Source organism: Rhea pennata, chromosome 2 (assembly GCF_028389875.1).
Source record: "Rhea pennata isolate bPtePen1 chromosome 2, bPtePen1.pri, whole genome shotgun sequence".
In the NCBI taxonomy this organism is placed as follows: domain Eukaryota; kingdom Metazoa; phylum Chordata; class Aves; order Rheiformes; family Rheidae; genus Rhea; species Rhea pennata.
The window spans coordinates 62,186,488-62,213,267 of NC_084664.1; the positions used below are offsets into that span (position 1 = coordinate 62,186,488).

General features: G+C 36.2%; 1 protein-coding gene across 6 annotated transcripts in view; it reads right to left on the reverse strand.

Annotated features, from left to right (window-relative positions):
• TNS3 (tensin 3) overlaps positions 1-26,780 on the reverse strand; it is a 304,944-nt gene that overhangs the window by 93,793 nt on the left and 184,371 nt on the right. For 5 of the 6 annotated variants that reach the window (XM_062569612.1, XM_062569610.1, XM_062569613.1 and 2 more), the window contains 10 exons: positions 24,601-24,651; positions 23,135-23,257; positions 20,483-20,547; positions 16,410-16,493; positions 12,986-13,098; positions 11,812-11,872; positions 11,608-11,683; positions 6,962-7,091; positions 5,897-5,962; positions 3,032-3,136 (listed from right to left, as the gene is read on the reverse strand). In XM_062569612.1, coding sequence (XP_062425596.1) covers positions 3,032-3,136; positions 5,897-5,962; positions 6,962-7,091; positions 11,608-11,683; positions 11,812-11,872; positions 12,986-13,098; positions 16,410-16,493; positions 20,483-20,547; positions 23,135-23,257; positions 24,601-24,651 — 874 coding nt within the window. The remainder of the gene's footprint in view (positions 1-3,031; positions 3,137-5,896; positions 5,963-6,961; positions 7,092-11,607; positions 11,684-11,811; positions 11,873-12,985; positions 13,099-16,409; positions 16,494-20,482; positions 20,548-23,134; positions 23,258-24,600; positions 24,652-26,780) is intronic. The other variant, XM_062569611.1, reaches the window with a different exon arrangement.

Genomic DNA, 26,780 nt, shown 5'->3' on the forward strand with positions numbered 1-26,780 from the left:
AGATGTACCACTTGAGGAGAAGGAAATCTGATACAAACTCAGAAACTAATAAAAGCTTCCTTCTATTATGGAGGGTTCTTAATGCAATATACAACAGACATTTCCCAAGGCATCTGAAGAGAAACAGTATTTGTGAGAAGAAATTCAAATCACTTATTTTCTTCTCAATTATCAAAATTTCTATACTGCTTCAAATGAAGGACAAGGAATTAAATCCCAGGGCGCAAATTCTCCACAGTCTGTCCTTACTCAATATAGCCATAAACAACTTTACCACTATCACCATCAAAGAGTCAAGATCATTTAAAAGGCAATGGTTTCTTTCTGCAACATTGTATCACGCCAAAAAAATTGAGACACTCTGGGTACATTTTTCTTTTATCAAGTTCTTTCATCTTTTGTTCTTTTGGTAATGAGGCCAAATAGGTGTAGGATTTCAAAAGAGAAATGCTGCTTCTTGTTCATTTCTATTTTTCTATTTTAACCCATCATTTTGGAAACAGCCATTCCCCACACATACTTACAAAGCAAATCCATTTCACAAAGCTCTGCTGTAGCCTTCCCACCCATCTTGATCTGGAATTTTACAGGCATAGTTTTTTGAAATGAACAAAAAGCTGTATAACTAATACAGAAATCACCTATTGCACTCAATTATGCTACTTATCCTATTGAAGTCCCTGTTGAAAACAACTGTAAAGACTAGTCCCCACACAAGGCTAGGACTTGAGCTTACATAGAATAGACCTGAAACAGGCACTCTCTTCCACATTTTAAGCATATCACTACTGTTACACAGCCTTCCAACTTGTACCAAATCTTGTACTTAATCTTGTCTGAGGTATAGAAAAGATTGCATCTTCAAGGTTGTAGCCAGAGGCTTCAGGCTCAAAGCTTTTAGACACCACTCACGTTTGAGGTAAAACTGGCATCTCCTCTTAGAGGTCTCCAACTTGTAGTGAAAACTAGGATTCAATCTGCCTTTTTAATGCAAAAGCATTAGTTATTGAACCACTAAACAAAAGAGATGAGAAGTCTCTTCTAATATTTATAAATCCAAAGTAAAGATGACCTAAGCAAATTATATTTACCTCAAAGAGCAGATTAAGTTTAGCTTTCTCTTGTGAACAGGTTTCAGCCTGAAGAGAAAATCTAATTGACCCCCATGCATGTTCTTTAGCCCCTCCTGATCCTTTGTCTAAGCTCTGTGGGCACAAATCCTCTGCCTGAAATATGCTTGTTTTGCACACTTGTGTTGCCTCTTAAATGTTTGCTTGAGAAGAAAACATCTGGATACACCTCATGCTTCTAGCACATGTATTCTCTAGCAATGCTTCTGCTGTAGTGATTTCTCTAGAGACACATAATAAATGTTCTAATATCCAGAGAATCGTATTATATTTATAATGTATCTCAGGTAATTAAAAGCCTAATGTATGCACAAATTACATCTCAGAAAAGGCTATTTTATAGCACATGTAACTTCTGAACTTCAGGATGCCAAGTTAATTGCATTAGTGAATGGTCTGTGATCAAGCCTTCAAGATACGAGCAACATACAATTATGTAACTTCCCACAGTGTGCTGCCTACAGATTTATCTGTTTTTAATTTCCTGTACTGATATAGCTACCTAAAATATATTATATGAGGAAGGGAAGGTCACACTTATCTATCCAATCAAACTTAGCAGTTAAAACTATTTATGACATTAACGCATTGCCTGTTCAGGGCTATGTTTACACATGTTATAGCTCTAAAAAACAAACAAAAAATCCCTTATCCATACCACTCAACAATAATGAAAAACCCACATATGGTCTGGAAACATCCTAAACAGAAATTGAGACATCTGTTTTAGCCAGAATTCAGTCTCTCTGATACTACTCCTTGTGAAGACCCTGCAAAGTCTCAATCAGCTATAAAGCCCCTGTTGGCTCTCTATGGAGTGCTCTGTCTGCCCTGTGTACCAGCACCAAATCACTGTTCTCCTTTTACTCCCTATTTTCTCCTAGTTTGTTACCAGTTGGAGTCTGCAGTGGATAGTCACTATTATGAAGCACTCTTGTACAAGTGAGACTTGGAGGGGGGGGGGAGGGATAGGAAAGAAGTCATCGTTGTCCCAAATTCCCAGGATGTCTCTGCTCCCAAAGCCCTCACTGTTGCAGCCATTAAATGGCCAACACTGATCCTAGATGATTATAAAAATAGATGGAAATTGACCCCGAAGAGTGGCTAATTGAGTATCTTAGTTGTATGTCTCTCATTTCATAACAGAAGAGTTATAAAAACCAGGACTTTGGCATCCATTCAGTACGTTCACTCATGTTTTTGCTTATAACAATGTCAAGTTTGTATGACATTGAGTGTGACATTCTGAGTCTTCACATGAAAAAATATCCATTAAAAGCACAACTGCTTTTTTCATCATTCACTTGAGCAAAGCATCATGAAAATAAGTACATTGGAGTCAGAACTGACAGCTGGTATTGGAGGCTTCAATCTTTGGCACGCACCAGCAGATATAGAAAATAATTCAAGTAGTAAAAGGACAATTCAGAAGTACATACACTTATGAGGAGAAATATAAAAATATGCATGTCCTTTGTTGTTTGGTTATCTGAATTTACAGCCTAATGTACCTCCTGCAAAATTCCAGATAATACAGCAATTACTGCATTATACTGCAAAATTACTCATTCTGTTGTGCTTAAAGTTCCATACCAGAATTCAAACTAGAAACTTTAGAACAAAAACCCGTCTCAGCAAATTTACAAGTACCAATAAACCATATCAATCTGCTGTGTCTGGATCCAACTCAATGCATTAGCAAGAATCTCTCTTAAATAACCAGTACAGCTTTCTTTCCAATAGTCACTGGGGCTGAACAGGCAAAAGTGAACAGCTACTTAACTCCCACGTTAGTTTGAATGTCATACAGCTTTACAAACGAGCTCTCCTTCCTCCCATTCAAAGACTGTGACACAGTTGCTGAAAGCTCAGCCTTGGCCTCTTGTGATAAAATAACTCACCTTCCCCATCAGGGCTCATATTTTCATAGGAGTCCCAGCGTATCAGTGGATCTGAGGTATTGTAATCAACTATCACTCCATGGTCATTCTGAAGGTGTTCAGATCCTAAAAAATTAACATCTGTTTGAGACAAAAAGGTATCATGGCCATATTTGTGATGACATACACACATATGTGTGTGTGTGCTCCTGTGACAGAAGTTTGCTATCCCTACTGTAACACCATGTTCTGAAACGTAAGAGGAAACACTAGGGAAAGAAAGGTTATAAAGCAACTACAAAAGCTTAATTTACATTTTGTTATAGTACAAAGCAGCAAAGAATTTTATTGCGAGTATCTTGGCGATGCTGTCCTCTGAACCGTTGCACAGATGATCTGCCCAGCTCCACAGCCAGGCAGACAACTTTGCCGAATGAAGCCACAAGTATTTGTAAAAAGACAGTAACAAAGGGATGATAAAATAAGATTTATTACAGGCTACCATTCTGATACCAGAGAACCATATCCCTAAAGAGCATAGGCTCCAAGTTCCCACTCCATTTTCCCTGTCAGTTCCCTCGAAGTACCAACTGCATTGTTTCATCCATTCTCTAACCTTCCAGTAGAGCCCAAGATTGGGCCATTTGTCTTGTGTATTTGGCTGCACAGAAGTACACTCTGCCAAATATACCTGGAGTTTACAGCAGCAACACATATTTTTCTGCCCTTAACAAGGCAGAAGATAATGTTCAGCTTTTGAATGTACATCACAAGGAATTTAGGTGTGGTCCAGTGATTCAAAAGCAAAGTATGAACATCAAGAACTCATGACCTTGGACTTGGCTTTGACACTGATCTGATACAAATACACAGTATAGATCAAATCAGCTTTCTGCCTCTGTTCCTCCATCTAGAACGGGGGCGGGGGGGGGGGGGGGAGGGAACAAAAAACAAAAAAGGAGAATACACCACAACTTAGTTACCAATTCTTCATCAGTGTCTTGAATAGTAGGTCCTATTGCAAACCGGACTAAAGAAGTGCAGTGCTGTGCTTTTTTACTGCACTACTGAGTGGTGCATATGCTGTGATTAGTGCTCCTTTCAAAACACAGATAATTAAAACCAGAAGGACAAGGTATGGCCCCAAACCTTTGTGTGCAGACATAAAGAAGCCATCTGTACAGAGTCTGTATGATCATATTTATCACAACGCACATTTAGGAAGTTTGCTACCTCAGTATTTAGGTGCCTAATGTTCCTGGCAAGTGCACCCTTACAAGCTGTATCCCAGTAGGTTATTTTCTAGAATACCATGCCCATTTTTGTGCTATCCAATACACATGAGGCATTATTAAACTGCAGCCTGTTCAGCAGAGGGCCACCAGGATGGTCGGGGCTGGAGCACTTCCCCTGGGAAAAGAGGCTGAGGGACCAGGGCTTGTTCAGCCATGGGAAGGAGAAGCTTGGGGGGAACCTGACAGCAGCCCTCCAGGGCATACAGGGAGGTTATCGAGGAGACAGGGCCAGGCTCTTTACTGGGGTGCAAGGTGGGAGGACAAGGAAGAGCAGGCATAAATTGAAGTGAGAGATTTAGACTCAATACAAGGAAGACTACTTCCACTGCAAAGACTGTCAGACTGTCCAACTAAGTCGTGCTGTCTCGCTCCTTGAGGTATTCCAGACCTGACTGGACAAAGTCCTGGGCAACCTGGTCCCATGTCATGGCTGCTGCCGATTTGACCAGGAGGATGGATTACAGACCTGCAGTCTACCCTAACCTCAATAATTCTAGGATATAATTATGTAGAAATTGTAAATAAATATTTCATGGTGAGCTCTTCTTCCCAGCCTGTTAACCACTTAGACAGAAATCGAATACTAATTTCCAACCAGTGGGAACCTTACTTCCACCTCCTTAGAGCTCACTAAAAACACAAATTTGATTTTCCCTCTAGGGACAGGGGACTTGAACAAATTTTGATCCTTTTTCAGACATGTCAGCTGGGCTCTCTTCAAGCATAATATGGGATTTACCATCCAGGAAGTGTTTAGATGAAGCTGGTGAAATTTATTTATAATGTTATTTTTTCTTATATGGCTTTCCAACAGGCTAAGTGAAATCTTTGTACTCAGCTGGACAAAAACCAACTTCTTACTGGCTGCTACTACAAGTCTCTCAGTAATCCAACTTTTGAAAGAGATTGAAGAAGAAAATATGCAATTCTCAGGACACCTAATGGGATTATGTATGAGACACAGACTGTTCAGAATATTTGTTTTTCATTCAGTCTAGGGCAGAACCTATACTTACACTACACAATAAATAAAAACAAAACCCTTAACAGAATAAAACTGCAATATAAAGCATGACTTAAGTCTTTCCTGTTGCAGTCAGTAACTGTCTATGATCATATATCAGAACAGAATATATTCTGGAGGTATACAGGATATATTCTATAAATTGGATTCAGAGTAGACTAGAACCGTTTTTCTTCATGTTAAACTGAAGACAGCCCAACTTCACTACTTAATCAAACTTGATCACTTATGACAACAGCCAAAAAAAAATTTATGGAATGGACTGCTGCTGCCATGTATGCTTAATTAAGCAAGCTAGTTTTAATACATCATGTTCCCTAGAGATATGTAAGTGGTCTCTAGTGGTGGTCAGCCATCGTTCTGGTATACTTTTTAAAATGTTGTATCATTCACGCTGACGTAAATGCAGAGGCTTCATTAAACTCTTCACACTTAAATCAGTAACTATATTACATACTTTAGCACTGAATTAATTTCTAGATTTTCTGAGACAAAATTATTTTTTAAAATATACATTTCAATGTAGTCTCTTCCAAAATATATATATTTTTTATACTAGATACTCACCTTGAATTTTCTCTGGGGTTCCTGAAAACACTAGTTCTACCTTCCCATAATCAGGGAAACGGTCATCTGAAAATAAAGGATAATATTTCAGCAAGCTATTTCCCACAGAAACACTTGGAAGGCATTCAGAAATCAAGATTTTCTATTGCTATTAATGCATGTACTTTTGTCACACTTCTAGAAGAAAATTGCTAGATTTGACGTGAAAAGAACAGCCACATTCTCTAAAAAGACCACGTAAGTGTAAGTTGAAATTTTGCTTGCTTCTAAGAACAGTCAAAAACTGAGAAGAAAAATGGGACCCTCCTGAGCCTTCATTAGGGGATTAGCTGTGCTGTTTGCGGCTGTTCAAGGAAACATACCTGGGAGCAAGCTATACGTGTTCACTATATTAGCTAAATTGCAATATTTGACCAAAAAGCTTTTGCATAGGTACACATTGCATGAAAATATACTCAGTTTTAGTTTGTTAGTAACATAAGGTAAGTAAGATACAATCCTACATATAAATATTAAAAAAATTAAAGAAACCCTTTGGAAAGTAGAGATTAGCACAATACAGATTTTCAAATATGTCCAAAAACTTTGCCTCCATTTCTAGGCATCCATTCTGAGGCAAATTAAGAGAGTTCCATACTCAGAGAAACCTAGTATCAGAATTTGCCACTGTTTCCATCAGTCAAAAAGGGATGCTCTTAGCTCATCTTATTTCCTCCAGTAGTGACTAAGAGTCATCACTTTAAAGAACTATTTGCTGTTTTTACAAATATTTGAAGTTGAGGTAAGGGCTACGTAGGAATATCTGATTTATTTTTAGCAGTTAACTCATACAAAGATCTTTAGCCTTCATTAGGGGTTTAGCTATGCTGCAGTGTTATGAGATTACGAGCATACAATAGTCTCCTTTCTCCTAAAGATTGGAATTGGAACTGAAAAATAAAATAATATACGTAGAAAAGCCCTTTGAAAGCAGACATGTACTGTATTAATTTTAACAACTTCGTACACAGACATATGCCTCCACCCCTGTTCACACTGACACAGTGAACCACAGAAGACAAGTACCTTTGTTGGCATTATCTAAGTCCTCTTTGCCAAACACCAGGCCATGTCCTTGAATAGCTCCAGTGTGAAACTGAAGACGAAAAACCACATCCCGAGTAGCTGACCGATATTTTTTGTGATAACACTTTAGCTAAATAAAATAAAATGAAGAAAAGGAAAACATGTCAGTTAGCAATTTCCAAAAATCTTCAAAAACTGGTGTGCATGTTGTCCAAATTAGTGTCCAAACAAACCAACCACAGTGCAATTCACTGCAGACACCACTGATGTTGTAACAAGCAGGACATGGGTTGCTCAATTCTTTTAAAATTATACAGGCCCAAGGCAAGTTTGAGTTTTGGATGTGTAAAAATAATAATTACTACTTTCATCACCATCAGTCACCAATCAGTAGATGATGATTCAGAATCATAACATGTGTCATTACAATGTTGGAATGCAGACTTATATCAGTACTTTTTCATGGCACCAAACCAACACAAAGCTAACATTTCATCCATTTCAAAACATTCATTTCAAAATAACTAAAGCACATGTAAAGCAGCCTTCTTAGAAGACTTGCAAACTGATTACATCCATTTTAGGACTTTTTTGAAAACCTCCTCTGCCACGACAAACCTGATAGGATCTTCTTTTATGTTATGGAGGGAATTTGGTGGTAGTTTCGCCACTTAGCATAGAAGAACACAAAAGCATCAAAAATAACCTCTAGTATGAATTTCAGTGACTAAACATGAACATAACACAAATATTCTCTAACATCGCTTTCCTTTAGACTAGTTCTGTATACTTTTTACCCACCAGTTTTTTGGGGAGTCCAGTGCAATATGAGACCACTCAGCATTCTTAGAAGAATATATAAAAATTTTGGTGATCTTAGTTATAGGACTGAAAAAAAGCTCAAGATCTAATGATAAAGTAATATTAATGACATGCATTAAAGAGATAACAAAAATCTTCCTTTTTTAAAGCCAGACTAAGAAAAGTGTCTCTAAACAGAAGCTAATGAATAACTGAAGAGCAAATAGATATTTAAGCAAAAGGGAGGTGAAGTAATAGAAGAAAGGTGTAGGGGTTTCGGACGGACACTGTAGAAAGTCAAGGTAAAACATGGTTACTTAGTTCTACTGTATTTTGAAAATGTAATCTAAATTTTTGCTCTATATTATCCTCCATTACAGTAAGCCCACAATGGTTTTAATTCTCAAAGTGCATCAGCACTGACTACGCTCTTGGCACACAATACAACTTGTGATCTATCTCAGCCCATATACTCAGTGCATTGAGCAACATCAAAACCCCACCATGCTTGGGTTTGACCATCAGGTGCCCTGGGTGAACTACAAGGCCCATCCCACCCCTTGCCTTTCTTCAATCTGAAGCATCATGCTCTTCCCAAGATGAAAAATGGAGATAACAGACTCGGAAGAATTATTTGACTTGATAGTGCATTCGTTTTGTATTATTCATGTTGTCGTAGGCATCTGTCTCTTCAACAGCAGCCCAAGGGGCCATCCCACAAAAAAGCTTAAACTTCACTCCTGCCTCCACCTCCCATTTAAGAGGTTAGTCACCCACCTGAGAAAGGACTTCTTAAAAAACTCTCATTCTACCTGGAAAGTGGGAGAGGACCAGGAAGAGCAACATACATGGACCAGAAAAGATGCATTGCTTTGAACTGTGAGTTTCATCTGGACGGTTCAAACTTGTTTCAAAACCAACCCATATTAACTAGCCTTTAGCATTTACTGAGGGATACGCATTCACAGTTCAATTCAGACATCTCTGAATGAATGGAGAATTAAGACAATATAACAGACTTGATTCCTCCCTTCAACTACACGGATCTGCTATCATCTGATTCTCATACAGTCGCTTCCAATCTACACCGAACACAAGAAGAACGTAAAACTGATTAAGTATCCACCCCAACATGACAAAGACTAAACAGATACATGCAGGTGAACAGTCATAGATACACATATATTCCTGTTATGCCTCTGTCAACTCAGTCATTCTTTTTAAACTGCTCTGCTTTACAAAGCAAAAAGCCTCAAAAGATAAGCATGTTGTATCAGATGCCAAACCTCAAGAGAGTCTGAATTCAAATTATTACTCCTAAAAGCAAACAATAATCTTAAACTTTAAAAATAATTTTCAGTACCTCCCCCCCCCAAAAAAAAAAAAAAAAACAAAAGTTTAATTCTGGCAATATAAGGCAGGAAAATCAATTAGAATGCTTGTGTTCACAAATAAATAACCTGCCATTCTTTGCTATACCCAAAATTTTTATGTAAAGGCAAAATACTGTCAAGGAGGATGAATATTTGCCAAAGGAATGAGTTTAAGCTTGGCCAGAAATGAAAAATGGTCAAAAAAATGGCAATAAGAGCTGCTGATGAACTAACCTTCTCCAAAATTTATAATCAGCCCACAAATTTTCATCCTATTTCATCCTATTCAATTACATTCTATGAGCAAAGAGAGACTTGAAGAGACTGAAGAGCTTCTTCAAGGTTCTATAACCTCCTCCAGAATTTTGTGTCAAAGTGTTATGTTTCTTATTTTAAAGAACCACATTGTTTTTATATGGGTGTCTTGCATGAGAGTTACTGAAGATACAGAAGGCCGAATAACTACTGTAAAACACATTATAACCTCCAGCTTGTAAGACTTCTGGCTTTGTACAGATGCAGGACTTACTCAGGACCTACTATCTTTCACATAATATTTATAAAAAATGCTACATCTGGCATAGTTCAAAGAACTACGCAACTATCAGAGTGCTTCTTTCTATTTCCAATTCAAAGTAATAGCTTTCAAGAATTTAACTCAGAATATCCTAAAATACTTGTTTATACGGTATTGTGATTGTTTATGAAAATCTGTCCCTCTTACCAACCATTCACTGTACATCTGTACCTAAGACACTGAAAACATCTTTTAACACTCAGCGTACCTAATGAGCTTTTCCACAGAGCCTAAGTTTAGCTTTCAATTCTAACCCCATTGCCTTCTGATACTATATGAAGAGTAATGCAAGCCCCCGTAATACACCGGGGAATACCTATAGGCATTTACAGATGTTTGTGTAGCTTTTCAACTGCTGTGGCTGTGCTGCATCACATGTTATTTACATTGTCTTAAGGAATTCTGTAAGCCCAAGGCAAGTGAGTAGCGTCAAAATGATAAATAATACGCCTGATTCTCTCCAAGACTTCTTCAGAAATACAATTGTAGAAAATGACTGCAAGAAACAAAGGCAACAAGTCAGGGATTACAAAGATCTCCGTTTTTTTAAAATCCTTGCATTTCAAACTATTAAATCCTATGGAGCTAGGGGAGTGGAGACTAGAGACTTTTGTTTTTCCTAAAACCACTGATGGCTATGCTTAGGCATAGCTAAAAAAGAGCATTCATAACTGAAGTCTTTCTTTAGAAAACACTACTGTATTAAAAAAGATTTTGGCTTATTCAGAAAACGTTCCACAGTAATAATATGGGACCAAAGAAGTTGGCCTCTTTTTAAATGATACAAAAATCTACTAACGGAGAGCTTTACTGAAAAGCTATGTGCACCTTTTTTTCTTTTAAAAAAAGTATTTGAGGGATACCATGTTTACCTCAGATTAATTTCTTTTATAATCTACTCAAGTTGCTTAGGCATCAACAACCCCTCTAATGAGTAATAATACTCTCAAATCTGAAACTGCCCCAAACCTCTAGAGTATTCCAGATGATTTATAGCAGCCTGTTTAGAAACATTACTCTTTCTCCTTTTTTTCAGTGAAAGAAAAAAAAAGAACAGCAAAGTACTGAACTGAATTGGGAAGAGGAGGAGGAGGAAAGGGTGCAGAGAAAAAAGAAGGTAATAAAAAAGGTGAATTAACAAAGAAAAAAAAAAGCATCTGAAACCAAGAACACTCTTACTGAGATTCAACATTCTTCAATCAAAAAGTAAACAAAAAAGCATTCTGAAACCTATTAGCAATATATACAGAAATACTCTTTCCGATAACACGTCCCTCATTCATTCTACTTGTTCTTCTGTTTTCTTAGTCTAACCAATTGAAAGACATACCAACTATCTTTCTTTACTTTCTCCTTGCATAACTGCAAATGACAAACGAGAGAAAGCAGAGAGATTTAAAATGATAGTGGTGAAAGTTACACAAGGTATGTTGTACATACAGATTGCTTTCTGGAAACTGCAGGTGCCAGAATCAGGAAGCTTTCATTTGATAGCATCTTTTTGCGTCTCAAAATAATATAGAAGTGATCAGCATATAGTTTTATGATTGTGAATCTTGCCTGCCAAGTTACAGGGCAAGGGTATTTCAATTTTGTGTTATAAATCCTCCCAAGGCAATTTTTATAAAGAAAATAGCAATAAAGGCATAACTGCATTTGGTGATGCTATGAAATGGGAATGCTGATAGCAAATTTTGGCTCCTTAAAACCTTCTAGTTTGAGGGTAATTTTAATTCATAGAAAAACCAGATGGATGATTCAATTCTTTTAATAACCTATTCATTAGTACGTCTGCAACGGTTTTCTCAATTTATTTTTACAAGAATGAAAAGTAGAATAGAGACTATAATCTAAAAGGAGCAATACTAGATTTTCATTCCATACAATTAACTTACCATAATATCTCCTTTCAAAAGCTGGGCTGGCTCTAGAGCAATGCAGATGCGGCTTTGATTTTCTGGCCCTACACTACTTAACAGGAGAGAAAAGAAAAATAAATTATATGGCTTAAAGAAACAACAAGAAAACAGATGAAGCAATTCTGCATTTGTGAGAATTAAAAATTGGATTCACATATAAAGAAAATGGCTAAGACTTACTATATTCCAGACGTATAAACTGGTTGCATAGCCTGGTATAACTTCAGAAAAGGCCGACAAACTGAAAAGAAGTTAACACAATTTCTGTTGTGTTTTTGTAATTATTTTCCTTTTTCTTAACATTATTATTAGGAAATTTCATGCACATCCAGATTGAGCAAAGCAGCATATAAGTGGCACAATGTTGACTGTCAAAACATCCTTCCAAAGGAAATCAACTTTGGCAGATTCATTTCCCCCCAAAATAGTTTTTGATAATATTTTATAAAATAAAGTCAAGTTTTCCCTGCTCTCTAGGTTAGTTCTGCATTGGAGAAGGGGAGGATTTTAAAAGATATCATAAGAAAGAGGGAACACTTTGCTCCTTACTAAATGTCTTTTTTCCTTCCCATTTTTCTACAGGAAAACAAAATGAATAAGGGAAGGAAGAGAACAGCCAAAAAATAATTTAAAGAAAGCATTTTTGAAAATTAAATGAAAACCTTGTTCTACAGTTTTATTTCAAAACTAGAATCTACCTTAAATTTCTGACTCTAATAAATAACATTTTGTCCTTATTGAAATAGTTATTTAAAAAATAATACAGCCTAAACAATGACGACAATGGAGCATTGTAGATTCAGAGGACATTTCAAAAGATATGTATTAGGTAACTCTTGGGTGATAAAGGGAAGGTGCTGCACTACTTGACTGTGCGATAAAGCTCTAGAGTACCACTTGGTTTAGTATTCTAATTTTAACACTACCGATTACAGTAGGCCACCTTAGAAGTCCACCATATCTGAATAGTTTTTCTACAGGGGAAAAAAAAGTCATCTCAGAAAAGGAAGATGACATGAACAGAAAGAAGCTTGCCCAGGAAACATGAGCAGGTTTCTCAGGTGTCTTCCAGGAACTGGGAGCACAACAGGTCAGAAGCAAGGCAGACTGCTCTAGCATCATCTCTGCATTCAACAGAGGAGGAAAATTTTGCTCCACTTTCACTCGCATGGCCTACACATTCGTTTTTACTGTTAGGGTATTTCCCTTCTCCCTGTTCTTTTATTGGGAACATTTAGACTGATACCAGGAAGCCTCAACTCTGACTTTGAGATTCAGGCACAATTTCTGGAAAGCTCCAAAGTGAAACAAGACTTTGAGCCTGTGCTTGAATATGAAAAATTAGGTAATTTACCTCCTCCAGCATCAAAGCTCGGGATGCCGTGAAGGATAACATAGTGCAGGAAAAGTGGGGTTGTATTCATTTTCACAGATCCAGATAGAAGGCCACTTAGAAATTGCACATATCTAGAAACACAAAATTTGTCCAAATTAAATACAGAAATGTAATTTTATGAAGGAAACCGTTTTTGCACATAAGTACTTCTAGACCATGGATCACGAATAGCATTTTGTCATTATATGTAACTCCAAAGAATAATTGTCATAAAAACAGAATGAAAAGAAGCTTTAATTTAACAGACTCTAAAATCTATGACTATTATATTACTATTGCAGAGGTCTTTATTTTTGACATCACTATTCTAAATAAGAAAGGTAATTCACAGAGAGCTTGTAAAGCCCCATATACATTTCTAGTCACCACTGAGGGTCTAAACTGGCTTACACAATAGCATGAAATGGGTGCCACTCCACTTACAGCGAAGCGCACTTCATGAAAACAAGAGCAACAAGTGCCCTTGTCAGAAATCTTAGCATAAAAGCCACTGTAGGCAAATAACATCCTTATACTCTGAAGTGGTTTCTTTCAGTGCTGCACAAAGGAAAAATGCCACAGCAATGTGAAGATCTTTGTATTGCAGCTATTTAGTAACTGCTTTGGTCATAAGCTCACAAGCAAGTACATGCAAGTGAACACCACTGTAGTGTTAAAAAAAAAAAAAAAAAAAAAAAGAAAGAAAAGAAAAAGAAAAGAAAAAGCCTCTTATCTCCTTAAATAACCAAGTGAAAACAGCCTCCTTTCATTTTTCTACTGTTTTTGAGTCCATTTTTCTTCCATGCCCATGACATAACCTTCATTAAACTTCACTCTCAGGAATGTACCAAAAAATAAATCACCTCCCTTTCCCCCTTTACACACAAATCTCACTAACCCATTCCTCACTGCTGACTCCTGGTAACACCACAATTAAAGATATTCTGCTCAGCTGTGACAGCTCTATTACCCTAGAATGGGTATTGTGCTTTTGAAGAGGTTTCTTTCATATATAGCTAGCAAAGTTGCTTTATTTTGAAATCTTAGAAGTCTCTTAACATTTGCTCTTTGTTTTACTCCTTCAGTTTTTCTGAGAATGTTTCTGAGAACGCAGCAAAAGCACCAATTTAAAAATTGCTACACCTGCATAACAGCAAACATTGTGGTAAAACATCGCATTAGCTATCAGTCAGTCTGAACAGTCTCTCCTTAATTCCACGTGTTTTTAATTACTTCAAAAACTCATCTGAATTCTTGAACCTGATTTCTCCTGATAGTGTATTTAAGATGCTTACAGGCAACATACTTATTTTTGAGAGGTGTGTTCAATTAAACTGAAAGATTTATAGAAGTTTTAGATATGAAGGCTCCACATTTGCACTTATTCGGGGAAACCTTCAACTGAAATATCTGAGAATACTGACTAAGTATTTCCAGAATGGATTCAAAGTAGGAGTTCTGAAGTAGGATAGTATAGGAGTATAGGATCTCACTAGCAGTGAGGAAAAAAGGAAAATGCTGCTTTCAGGACTGATGCATATAATGGCCACAATTTAATTTTTGAGGACAAAATTTAGTGAAAAAAGTTGCAAAACACAATAATGGTGTATTTCATAGATTTACCTAAATTATACCTATTTATACATCAATTGGATTTTTAACAAGGATGTGATCGTTTTATTACACAGCAACAGCTTCAGGGGAAAAGCACATTAAAAAGGTGATTCAGGCCATTAGTTGACCAACTTGGAGTCAGAAATGATTATAGAAATAGCCAGGAATATTACAGAGTTGGTTTTATCTTTCTCTGCAACAGGATTACTAGCCACTCCCTGAAGCTAAGGTTAGGCTTGGAAGGAAAACAGTTTTGACACATTTTGAAGTCCATCCTCTTTTCTCATGGGGAGATAAACTCCCATGCATGTGCCTGTGTATGCGCTTGAAAGATGGTCATCTCAAGTTCAGTATTGCTGAGCAAAGACACTAACTTCATCCATCCGGAAATGAATCAAGTCCCTCTTGGAGATCCTAGAGGAACTAACCAAATCTCCTGGAAGAGGATGCCAAACCAAGATAGCACCCTTTACACCTACTTTATCTCTAGCTGTAGGGCTCACATACAGTTCACTAAGTCAGCAGCCACTGAAGCTTCCTGTCAACACGGTTGTAAAAATCGCCGCGAGACACAGGTCACAGAATGCAGTGAGAATCCTTCCTTAGCTCCATGGAAATGTGCCTGCTGCAGCATTCATTTCAAAACAGAACCAATGCACAAGGCTTCTTCCTTGTGCATTGGATAATGATAAGACCATTAAGACCATCTCTTCCCTTTTGCTCCCACAGTTCATACCTCTGTATCTGGCAGGCATCACATTCAAATCCTGTTTTATTAAAATACAAAGTGCATATTTGCAGGCATAAAACTGAAAGAATAATGGGGTCAGTGAACTTCTATTTATGAGAAGTTTATTTAAAGTCTAATGGGATACTGTGTTATTATTTCTCACATGAAAAACAGCTGTGCAGGTCACCAAATGGGTTCAAAAGGCAATGGGAAAGCTTTTCTTATTGAGACATGAACAGAACCAAATGCTATACACACATTACTACTACATACTTTTCTAGTTTAATTACTAGCAAAGCCTTATCCTTTAAACAACTTCTTAAAAAAACCCTAATGTATACGTGCTGATTAAATCCAAATCCATATCACTAAATTAAACCTAATGGATATTTTACGTTTCCAAGATTCAGTTATATCACAATCAGTTGTCTGATGGATATCAAAAAACTGTTCCCCTCTTTTGGTACTGAATCCTTCATTACCTCACTTCAGAGTCAGGTAACCAGCCTATTCTAGAACTATTCACTTTCAAACTACTTGGTTGAAGTCACAACTCAACCTCAATCATGCAGACAGACTGAAGAGACAGACAGAATACATAATACGAACTTTGACAAATATTAACTAGCATGAACATGGGACGGCTGCATAATCTGTAGATCCTCCAAACAAGTGATAATAAGATCTTTATTACACACTAATTAACATGCATTCCATACGCAACATTTATGCTACAGAAAAATGAGCTTATTATCATCTTGGAGCAATTAAGAAATGGATTGTGACATCTCCTTTTCCTAAGAAAGAATGCAGCAAGAATGCATGCAAACAACAGGGTGGTACAAAAGGTCTCATCTGTGCTAGGCTTACGTGCAAGAAGTGAGGCAGAGATCTGATCAATCAAGGAAGATAAATATAAGACAAAGTGCAGAGAGTTCAGAAATCACTGGAGGATCTAGAGGAAACAGCCTTCACACAGCAGGAGAGAGAATAAGAAATGGGGCAGGAGATATCTGACATTTCTAATTGGTTGGTATGAATTAGAAATAAATTGAATACCTTTTTTGGGATGGCTGCATTAAAGCTGAAACTTTATCATCAAAGAATTTCTTCATAGCAAATCTGTCTAGAGCCTGATCAGCACTGTCAAAACAGAGATGCAGATACCATGTTATTCCAGCTTGGGGTTATCTTGGAAATTCAGCAGGTTACAACTTGAAATATGCCAACAAATACTAGGAGAGGGGAAAGGGAGGGAAAAAAAAGAAGAAAACAGTACCTAATAACTAGAAACCCCAGCACTTACAGGTCAGACAGGAACAGTGACACCTTCTCATTCCATACCTTAAGGCAGTTTCCTTCCTGAGGCAAAGCACCTACTCCCTTAGTCAATTATTTGCATTGTACATTCCCAACATGAGTATGTTAAAGTTACTATGTAATAAATTTTAGCAAAGCCAAAGTAGCCCAGGCTGTAAAAGATGATTACTTGGCATCATTTGCTTAGAGTGTCATTTGGGGAGGTTTTCTCTGTGAAATGCACATTTATTCTCCTTTTAAACAAGCAGCAGCAACATTACAGGGATGAAAGCCATCTCCTAGCTCTGGTTCTGGTACATTATATGAGGTGCAGAGGGTGCAGGGGAGAGGATCATTTAAGCAGTCAAGCAATTTCTTCAATCTTTGTTTCCTGTGCCCTGAGCCACCAAGGGAGAGCCTGCTTTAAATAAAAATATTGATCTTTGGAAAAAGAAAAAAAAAGAAAAAGAAATGCTTTGTGTCAGGCAATCGTGAGCTCCTCAAATGTAGAATTAAAGAGCAACTTATTCAGCAAAATACTTCCATTCTCTATTCAGAATGCAAATAGCTCTGATGTGGATCTCCTCTATCTGGGTAAAGGAAGAAGGAAGGCAAGAGGGTACAGAAAAAAAAAAAAAAAAAAAGGAAGTGCCAAAAATCTGTGAGAATGCTCATAATTATACAACCCTAGAAACACACTATGCTGACTCTGCTATATTTACACTAGATTTAAAAAAATGAAAACAGGTGTTTATTAATGGATATAATTGCTAATATTAATTAGCATCAGGACATAAAACAAGTAGAAAGTCCAAAATAACTAGACTCTCTGGAATTTCAAGTTTTAAATTCTAGGCTTAGTTCCATCTAAAGGATTCCTAAGGAAAAAAAAAATGCATACATATATCAGGCTAAAAATTGAATTTATATCCTTTTCAAAAATCGATCATAAGTTATTGATTGTCTTGACAGGGTATTGGATCAGACTGTAAAGTTATGCTTTTCTTCATGGAGGTTAAAGATTCCATAGTATGTGATCAGAACAGCTTTCTCCCCAAAACTCACTTTACACTATCTCTATGCTTGTGTAACAATCCATCCGCTGCAACTGATCTCATTGGTATCCTCTTGGTGAGGAACTTTTGCAATATTTAAGGGAGACACAGTTTACCTCAAAATGACATTCATGAGTATTGTCAGTCCTATGCATCATTCTGAAAGAGGAGCTTATTCCTTCACACATGGCCTAGAAAATGCCGGAACCTTTTATATATACATACATATGTAGTTGTATGCAGTACAAAAGTACAATGCCAATAACGATGGTACCAGCACAAAAGAAATCTGGTAACTGATGTGTTATGCATGTAGCATGACATGTTGCAGGAAAAATAAGACATTAAATTTTACAAATGCACACATACACAGCACTAATTTAAGTCTAAAAAATTAAAAAATAAAAACAGCAGTAACAGAACATTTGACATGTAATAGAGCAAGTACAGAACATCTTACACTTCAGTAAAGATTGCCTCTATTTTTCCATTGCTTTATAAAAACAGCTTAAAATAGCTGAAATTCTATTTCTGACATAGTAATATCCAAAATGACCTAGCTGGAGAAATCTGCCCTTCCCAGGTCTCTTAACTGGTGACTGATGTGTCATTTCTTCAGATGATTCCTGAATGTTTAACGATATTCTTCCTGTCTGTACCTAAAAATTTTGTGATCATATGCACCCATACAAAGTAAATGTGTATGCACGCACTATTTCACTGTGTATGTATTATATAGCTGCTATAGAATAATAAGCTGTAAGATAAAAACTATTGTCCTACAGCTTTTCAAATGCTTATTAACTGATGTGACATAATCTCAATGTGTTGTATCACATATCTTCACCCACACTATCACGCAGAATTTAACCATCCCACTCTTAATTGAATTAGCCAAAGATTTTTGGTTCTTTACTTGTTAGAACAAAGTTTAATAACCATTACAAAAGGTCTGGTTTGCCCTAGTTAAATCTGGCTGCATATTAGTCTTTCCTAAATAAGAAAATCAGATATTTATGACACAAAACCCCAAAGCAAGGCAACCATACATGTTACTTGCAGCTATGAAGACTTTTTTCCTCATTTTTCCGTATACAAATATGTTTTTTAAAAAAATCAGGAACAGTATTTCCTCCATGTTTAGGATACATTTCATAACTGTTGCCTGGCATAACACCTAAAACATAAGTTTTACTACTTAACATTGAGCTATCACCAATATCAACAGCATTAACTTGAAGCAAAAAAGAGCAGCAGCTTTTATTAAATTTGTAAATGTAAACATTAAGAAATCTCACACAACATTGAGGCACATGCAGCCTTTACATCATCAGGCTTTGTTTCCAAGACCAGACACTGATATGTGCATGGGGGCAAGTGGAAACTCTGTAATACAAAGGATCCTCAAACCCTTGTCTCTGAGCAGGGCAGCCAGCACCCTCAGCAGCAGAATCTGCAGTAGGTCCTGCTGCATACCATTTTGAAAAGTCTTGATAACCATAATGATATACAAATCCTACTCAGGAAATGCTTTTTTTCCTTAAGTTGCCATCAACATAGAGGAAAGTTAAGTTTTGGATAGGAGTTACCAGATAACCAGCAACTTAAATGAAGGTTTCTGTGCTCATCCCTTGCAATTCTAGTTGAAGAAATCCTGAATTTATTTTGGGTAAAGATAGCATCTTTCAACACTGGGCACTACACCACTGTGTCAGATGTTATTCTGTTACGACATTACTAAAACCTGCTTACAGCAAGGTACCGCCTTTAAAGGCTGATACACAGGAGATCACAACATAGTACTGCAATGTTGCCACTTAACAGATCTTTTGTTCATAATTCTTCTCAACAAAACACTAACATAAAATAGTGGCAATCATTGACCCAGTTACTCCTTGAGGATAAATCTGTTTATATTCTTTCAACATATATTTGTACATATAATACTTAAGAACTTAATCTACATTTATCTATCAGGTTTTATCAGAGTGAACATAAACTATTTTCTGAGAGCCTGGTTTCACTGAAACCATAGTCTTTACAGTGCCATTTTACACATACAAAAGTAAAAAAAAAAAATGAGATCAAAGGAAAAATATAGAATTTCACCACAGAAAAGTTCCATTCTTTTGACAGCATTTATCAAATTTCATGTTTATTGACACAAACTGTCAACTGTCATTTCATGATTTCAGCATTCTAAAAGAAACAGTAGCCAAAAACACAATTCAGGTTCGTATTCCTTGAACTATTTGGAGACTTGCTCCTGCATGATTAAGTCCAAGTAATGTCTTAAACTGCATTCTGCATTTTGATCAGTCTGGGAATCTCCTATGCAATATTAGTTCCAATTTCTAATAATTGTTTTCCTCAATCACTTTAGGAATAGTTTCTCATGATTTAAGAACGACATAAGTTATAGAAACGGATACTTTTGATGGTGTAAAACAGCAGCAGTATACAAAAACAAGTTTTTTTGTGCATTTCTTCACTCATATAGATGACCTTTCAGATTATTTTCTCACAGAATCATAGAATAACTCAGGTTAGAAGAAAGCTCAGGATGTCAGCTAGTACATCCTCCTGTTCAAACAGGATCATGACAGAAGTCGTTAAAGTAGGTTGTTTTAATATATACTCCAAGGCCCTTGAGAAACCAAGCTGACAAACCTTAAGTGAGTAACTGAACAGCACTGCAGACCTCTTTTTCTGATTTTTGGCTCTTGATTGTAAAAACAAACAACACACGGTTACTTCTTTCCACTACTCATACGTTACCTTGCAGAAACATTGGTGAAGTGCATATACGATGATATGACTACGCCTATCCTTCCTTTTCCTCCCTGTATAAACAAAAAGGAAAGGATAACTTATTTCAGCTATATTGCACATCATTGGGTATTATTTTATACAAAATCCATAGTAAACAAAATCTTAGACTTGAAGAGCCAGAGCCTCTTCTTTGTCAAGCATCTCCTATGTTGTTGGAAAGGTGGTAATGACGGACAGCAGCTTGTCTCTTCACTGCAAGCTGGCTGACAAGTGACAGAAAAAGCTCCAACTGGGGATTTCTACAGACAAGTCGGTCAGCTGCTACCGATGGAGAGGAAAGCTTGCACAAATGGATTCCAGCTCACTCAGTAAAGCCCGTATCTAGCTCTTCTGCAATGATGAGCTTCTCCCATCACGTAATTTGCATTAACCCTGCTCCTCTATGTTGAGAGGTCTCGAACACAGAGGAAAATGTGTTTTATGAGAAAGACTGAAGAGACAACTTTCCTATATCATACTAAATCTTTTTAATATCAAAGTTTAAATTCCTTGCATTTGTTTCAAAATGTCACCCAGCTCACAACTTCCCAACTCTTCATTCGCATTCAAGAGTAGCGTCAAGTAAATACAATATGACTAGTCATATTATTATTGTTAATATGTTTTCTTATTATTTCTTCTGAACTTAAGATTCAGTAAGTTTAACATATTTAAACTTTTTCATATTTAATTTAAATCTATGAATCTATAGCTTTGTTTCCTTTCACCTTTTAATTATTTCTTAAATAGAACACTTTTTATATATTTGGTATCTTTTCATATGAAAACAAAGCTATAAATTAAAAGAAAAAATCTGTAATAGCAGCAGGAACATTCTATAAGCTGTTTTAATTTAGTATTAATCTTTCTAGAAATCATTATTCAAGACAAGTCTAGACAATGTTGCAATTTCTGGCATGATGTGCTACAAAGTATGGATTTTGGAAAGCATATGATTTCTGACAGGTTTTGGCTTTTTTTTTTTTTTTTTTTTAAAAAAAAAAAAAAAAAAGCTTTCCCTCCCCTAGCACCTGCTATTTAAAACAACTATCGCTTTTTTTCCTATGGAGCATTTCAAAAATGTTTCAATATTTGATTAAATAGTTTACATGCATAAATTTTATAAAAATTACTGAGTGGTAATTCTCACTGGTTTCAAGAGGCTTTCAGATTCTCAGCTGAGACAGAATAGCTACATTAATCCTCCTAGTTGGAAATTTTCAAATCATTACCAAAAGGAATTAAGCAACAATTATATGTTACTGATTTGTACGTAAAATGCCAAATAACATATTTCCTTTTTTTTTTTTTTTAACTGAAAATACAGTTATGACCAAAAAAAAAGCATTATGTTCTCTGCACTGTGTCATTTCTTTCATGCATTTTCGTGCTGTTGTGTTACCATGTATTCACCATTCTCCTGGCTGCAGTCCTGTAGCTAACAAGAAATCAATGGTGTTTCATACAGTCATGGCATTCTGCCTGCAAGCTATGAATTACAGGGGACTATTCAACTTGAATTTATGAGAAAATTGGATCTCACATCAGAGTTATTCAGTTTAAAATAAAATCTGCCAGTGATATAAAGACAGATTTGCCTGAAGTGTCCCCCTAGCACAGCTGCCAACTCTGTTCTGAATTCATATTATTTCTCTTTATTAACATTTCTTTTTATTTCTCTTCACTGAGCAAGCATGGAGAAGGTGAAACCTTGCACAACAAAAACAGCACTACTGTAGGGCATGGCAATTACACAAGCAGTCAGAACCTGTCTGAGCCCAGGAGGATTTAATACCCTCATTTCTTATTCACTACAACCATACTCCAGTCTAAAGGGATTACCTATTAGCCAGTGCAGTCACTCTGCTACTATATTTAATAGTCTGGGCCACATTTTCCAATATGGAAACTTTAAAAAGGTCCAGAAAAAGGTATTCAGTTTTGCCAGAAACTGCCTGAACACCTACTTTTGCACAATAAAATACCTTTATCTATCTGTGAACAGGACTCAACTGACTGAAGTAAAGCCTCTGAGGTGTTGCTCCCTTATACAGCAACAAAATCAGTAAATGCCATAGAACATGAAAGGCTTTTAAGGAGTTTGAGATTGAACTGGAAAACCTCAAGCCTCTAAATACACTCACAGATGTAGCACTGACCTTTAAAGGAAGTGAACTAACATCACTGCATGCTATGCCCAGAGTACAAGCGAGAATCTTAGTTAACTAAATCGTAAAGAGATATAGATAACTTAAGCATGCAAGGTCAGTGGATTTAAGCCTTTATAACACTGGTTGTTCAATTTGTTATTATACGCTTACTTAACAGTAACAATATTTAACACTACCAAAAACAGTAACACTGAAGGATTTAAATCCTTTGTGATCACTAAAATATTCAATAAAATAGCATATGGGTCAATGTTAATTGTATTATTAGTATTTTCCTCGGGCATTGCATATTCCTGTAAAGCTACTGCTATAAATGTTGAGGATTTGCCACATAGTTTCCAACATTAAAAAACACACTCTTTTTTTCAATATAAGTAAGAATAAAGGACAAGGTTTTTGAATATGAATTCAGACAGATAGGTAATGAGTATATACAAAGCTCACTTACTCTGCAATGGATCACCACCACATGTTGGGGATCGCTGTTCAGCCATGACTCCATAGCCTTGCAGATAGTGCACACCTTATCGAGAGGTGGAGCATGAAGATCAGGCCAACCCACATCCATAATCTGCAATGGAACAGATGACATTCACAAGAAACATCCTGTAATACTACGTATTCCAATTCTAGATTCACACATTATGATGGTGAAGAGCTTCCTCACTTTTTCCAACCCAAGAGAACCATGTCACAATTACATCACTTTCTAGTGCCACAATGTAAGCAAAATATCTTAGCAGGTCTTTTGGTGGGGGATAGGGCTGTTCTGGGCAGCTTTCCCCCCTACCCCTCCCCCAATATTTTCAAGTAAATTTGTCAAAAAACAAAAAAAAAAAGAAAAGAAAAAAAAGATTTGTCACATAAATTTTCTGAAGATTTTGATTTCTGAATGTTTTCTTTATAGTTTCAGATAATTGCAAAAACATATTAAAATATTTAGAATGTCAAAAGTACAAAGAACTTTGGCTGAGTTGGTCCAATTTTGTGATAGTTTTTAATTATTTTGTGATTTTTCTTCTTCATACGCAATGGATTTGACATATCAAAATTTTGTTCATAGTTCTTATTCACCTTTAGTCGCTTTGTAATACTGTTTGTTCAACCTATTATACGCCTACTTAACATTAACAATATTTAACACTATCAAAAACAGTAAAAATGAATGTTTTAAATCCCTTCTGATCAATAAAATATTCAAGAATAGCCTACGAGTCAATGTTATTATTAATAACATATCACATTATTAATATTTTCCTCAGGCATCGTATATCTTTGTAAAGTTACTGCTATAAATAAGCATCTGTGCTATTCTGACCTAATAATGGTTGATGAAGACTACCTGCATTTCATTTTTTAAACAACAAACATAACCAGGGGAGAGGAGAAAAGCCTTGAGAAAGAACAAAAGATGAAAGACCTCAAAAGCCCGATCCCTTCATTAAGTCTCTATTGTGCAGAGAAGTAGCTGTGGAAAGGTTAATACAAAAAGCAAAGTTTATATTTGAACAGAGTTCTCTAGTTTCAGCCATCAGACTGTACATCACAATCTAGGACGCTTAATATTCCATGGGTGCACAATGAAATTTCACTTGCAGTAAAATTGACTTCACTCAGTAGGAATTTTTTCAGCAGCCTCAGTAGGTTTTCCTTCTTGTCCAGTGTGCAAAATTGAAGAAAACAATCGAAGTAGCTTTGTAAAGCATAGCTTAACAGACACAAAGCCGAACTTAGGAAAAAAAAAAAAAAAAAAAAAAAAACTAAAAGGGATGCACATATGTGGTTTTCTAATGTCTTCCAAAATTTGTTATCTTACTCTGTGCATCAAGGCTTGTATAGCTTCAGGGCTTATCAGGCCATTTAAGTTGCCTTTAATGCTAGCAAGAGAGGTATGTCATGGAAGAGAACCAATACCTTTGGGTTAAGCTTGGCAAGGTCATATCTCTTTTCAGAAAGGTTTAACACCTGTTCAGAAAGAAAGAAAAAAAAATTAACCATTGAGGCTTCATAATTTATGCAGTAAATCACTGTATTTGAAACACAAGACAATTAGAAGAAGTGATAGTGGTAAGGCTTCAGGCTGCTGTATTACTGAGCCAAATTAACATTTAAAATCAGGTAATGCAAATAAATGTATTTTAGGTGCTTCCCATAATAAGTTGAGTAATTACAAGATGAAATTAGAGATGAAATTAAATTGAAAAGGGACAATAAAATTCTGCTGCTTCTTTTTTCTCTGAGTTTTACTTTTGTCAAAGCTATACTGATACCTAGGCATTATGCAAAATCACTGCACTATGCAAGAAAAGTAAATAAATATATAAATTCATCTATGAGGGTGGCACAGTCTTTATTTGAGTGCCTAGCAAAAAAATGTTGGTCTGTGAAAACTTCACAGGGAAGGTATGACATAGCTATTTAGCTGTAGGCTGGCCTTTGAGATGCTTCAACTCTTCTGTTAACCCACAGACAGTAAGCTATTACACAATTAGTGCTTCACAAGGAGATAGACTGATAAACAAATGTAAATAAAAATAAAGCAATGTATCTAAGTGTATTTGACTCCTTCATTAGGAAGTACTTCTAACTTCAGTATTGATATTTCAGCTATTTTTGTTTGATACTAGAACAAAACGGAGCTACTGAACCAGATTCTCATTCATAATATGGCTATTTTACATCACTCAGAGCTAACATAGATGATACCCATTATCATTTTAAAAGTTGCATTATGCTGTTGGAATGGGATAAAAAGGCCATAAATAAGAGGGAAATTCATTATATATATAATATGTATATATATTATATATTACCACCTATGGACAACTTAACAACCCTATTCTAAAGAGTACCATCCTATCTGGAACTAGCTAGCACTCTCATCAGCAGGCTCAGTAAAGAAGCCGAGATCCAAATAGGCCAAAGAAACAAAATCATTTTGCTTCTGGAAACTGGTGCCTGCTGCTTGCTGATGCGGTAGTTTGAAGCAGCGTAATGGGCAGTCGTCTGACGGACAAAGCAAAAGCAGGAAACCATTATACCATCTACAGGAAAAACGGCAGGCTTTTGAAAAAGAAATTCACCCAGAGAAGAAAGAAGCACCAAAAATTAACACGGAAAACAGCTTGTGTTTTAAACTGTGTACCTGGAAATACACATGACCATAAAGGGTATACACCACTTTTGTTGAATAGAAAAACATAAGCAGAAAGCTTAAAACATCCTTACATGATTAGGATATGGTCTTTATTCCAATACTGTTTGCATTTTAAAAAGAGATTGCAGAAGAGATAAACCATAACCAAAAATTTATATTTGCATTGTCTTCTATACTAGTGTGGATGGTGGAGTGTTCTACGTAAATGATTAAGAAAAAACTTACTTTTCTATCAGCTTCAATATTTACTATACAGCAATTTAGTGGAAAGCTGTGTTCCCAATACAGAATTCTTAATATTTGATTTTTAAAAAATGTGCGTAAGAGAAATTACCTAAGAATTTCCCACAGGAAAAGTGCTATGGTAATTTGGTAAGAACTTTCATTCTTTATTCATCTTCTTGTATTCATACTTAAGACCAGTTTCTAAATTTTATGCATGAGGATATGGCCCTGTTCATGGTAGATACTTGTCGTGGCTGGATCAGATGCCAAACTCAAAGATGCCATGTCTCTACCAAGCTATGCAGTAGTAGAGATCAGATGGGGATACTACAGGAGTTCTGTCTGCTCAGAGTGGAGATCAGAAGCAAGAGGAACCAACATCTCACTTAAGGAAACAAAACAAAAGGTCACTGAAGTCTTTGAACAGAGGCATATACTATGAATAGATAGAAGTGGAAGATTAATTGCATTCCTTTTAGCTGCTGCTTGTATATCCAAGGCTCTTCTACTTGCATTTTGTAGAGGAAGACAAGCATTAGCCTTTAATTTTACAAAACTTAGTGATTTAGTCATAAATTTTAGGATCTCATTTAAAAAATAAAGATGAAATAATATAATCATCTTCTCGTTCATAATAGAAAGGAAGATACCTCTAGTCCCCCCAAAATGATTCAACCCTGACCCAGGAATAAGTTTTTACAAGGGAGATAAT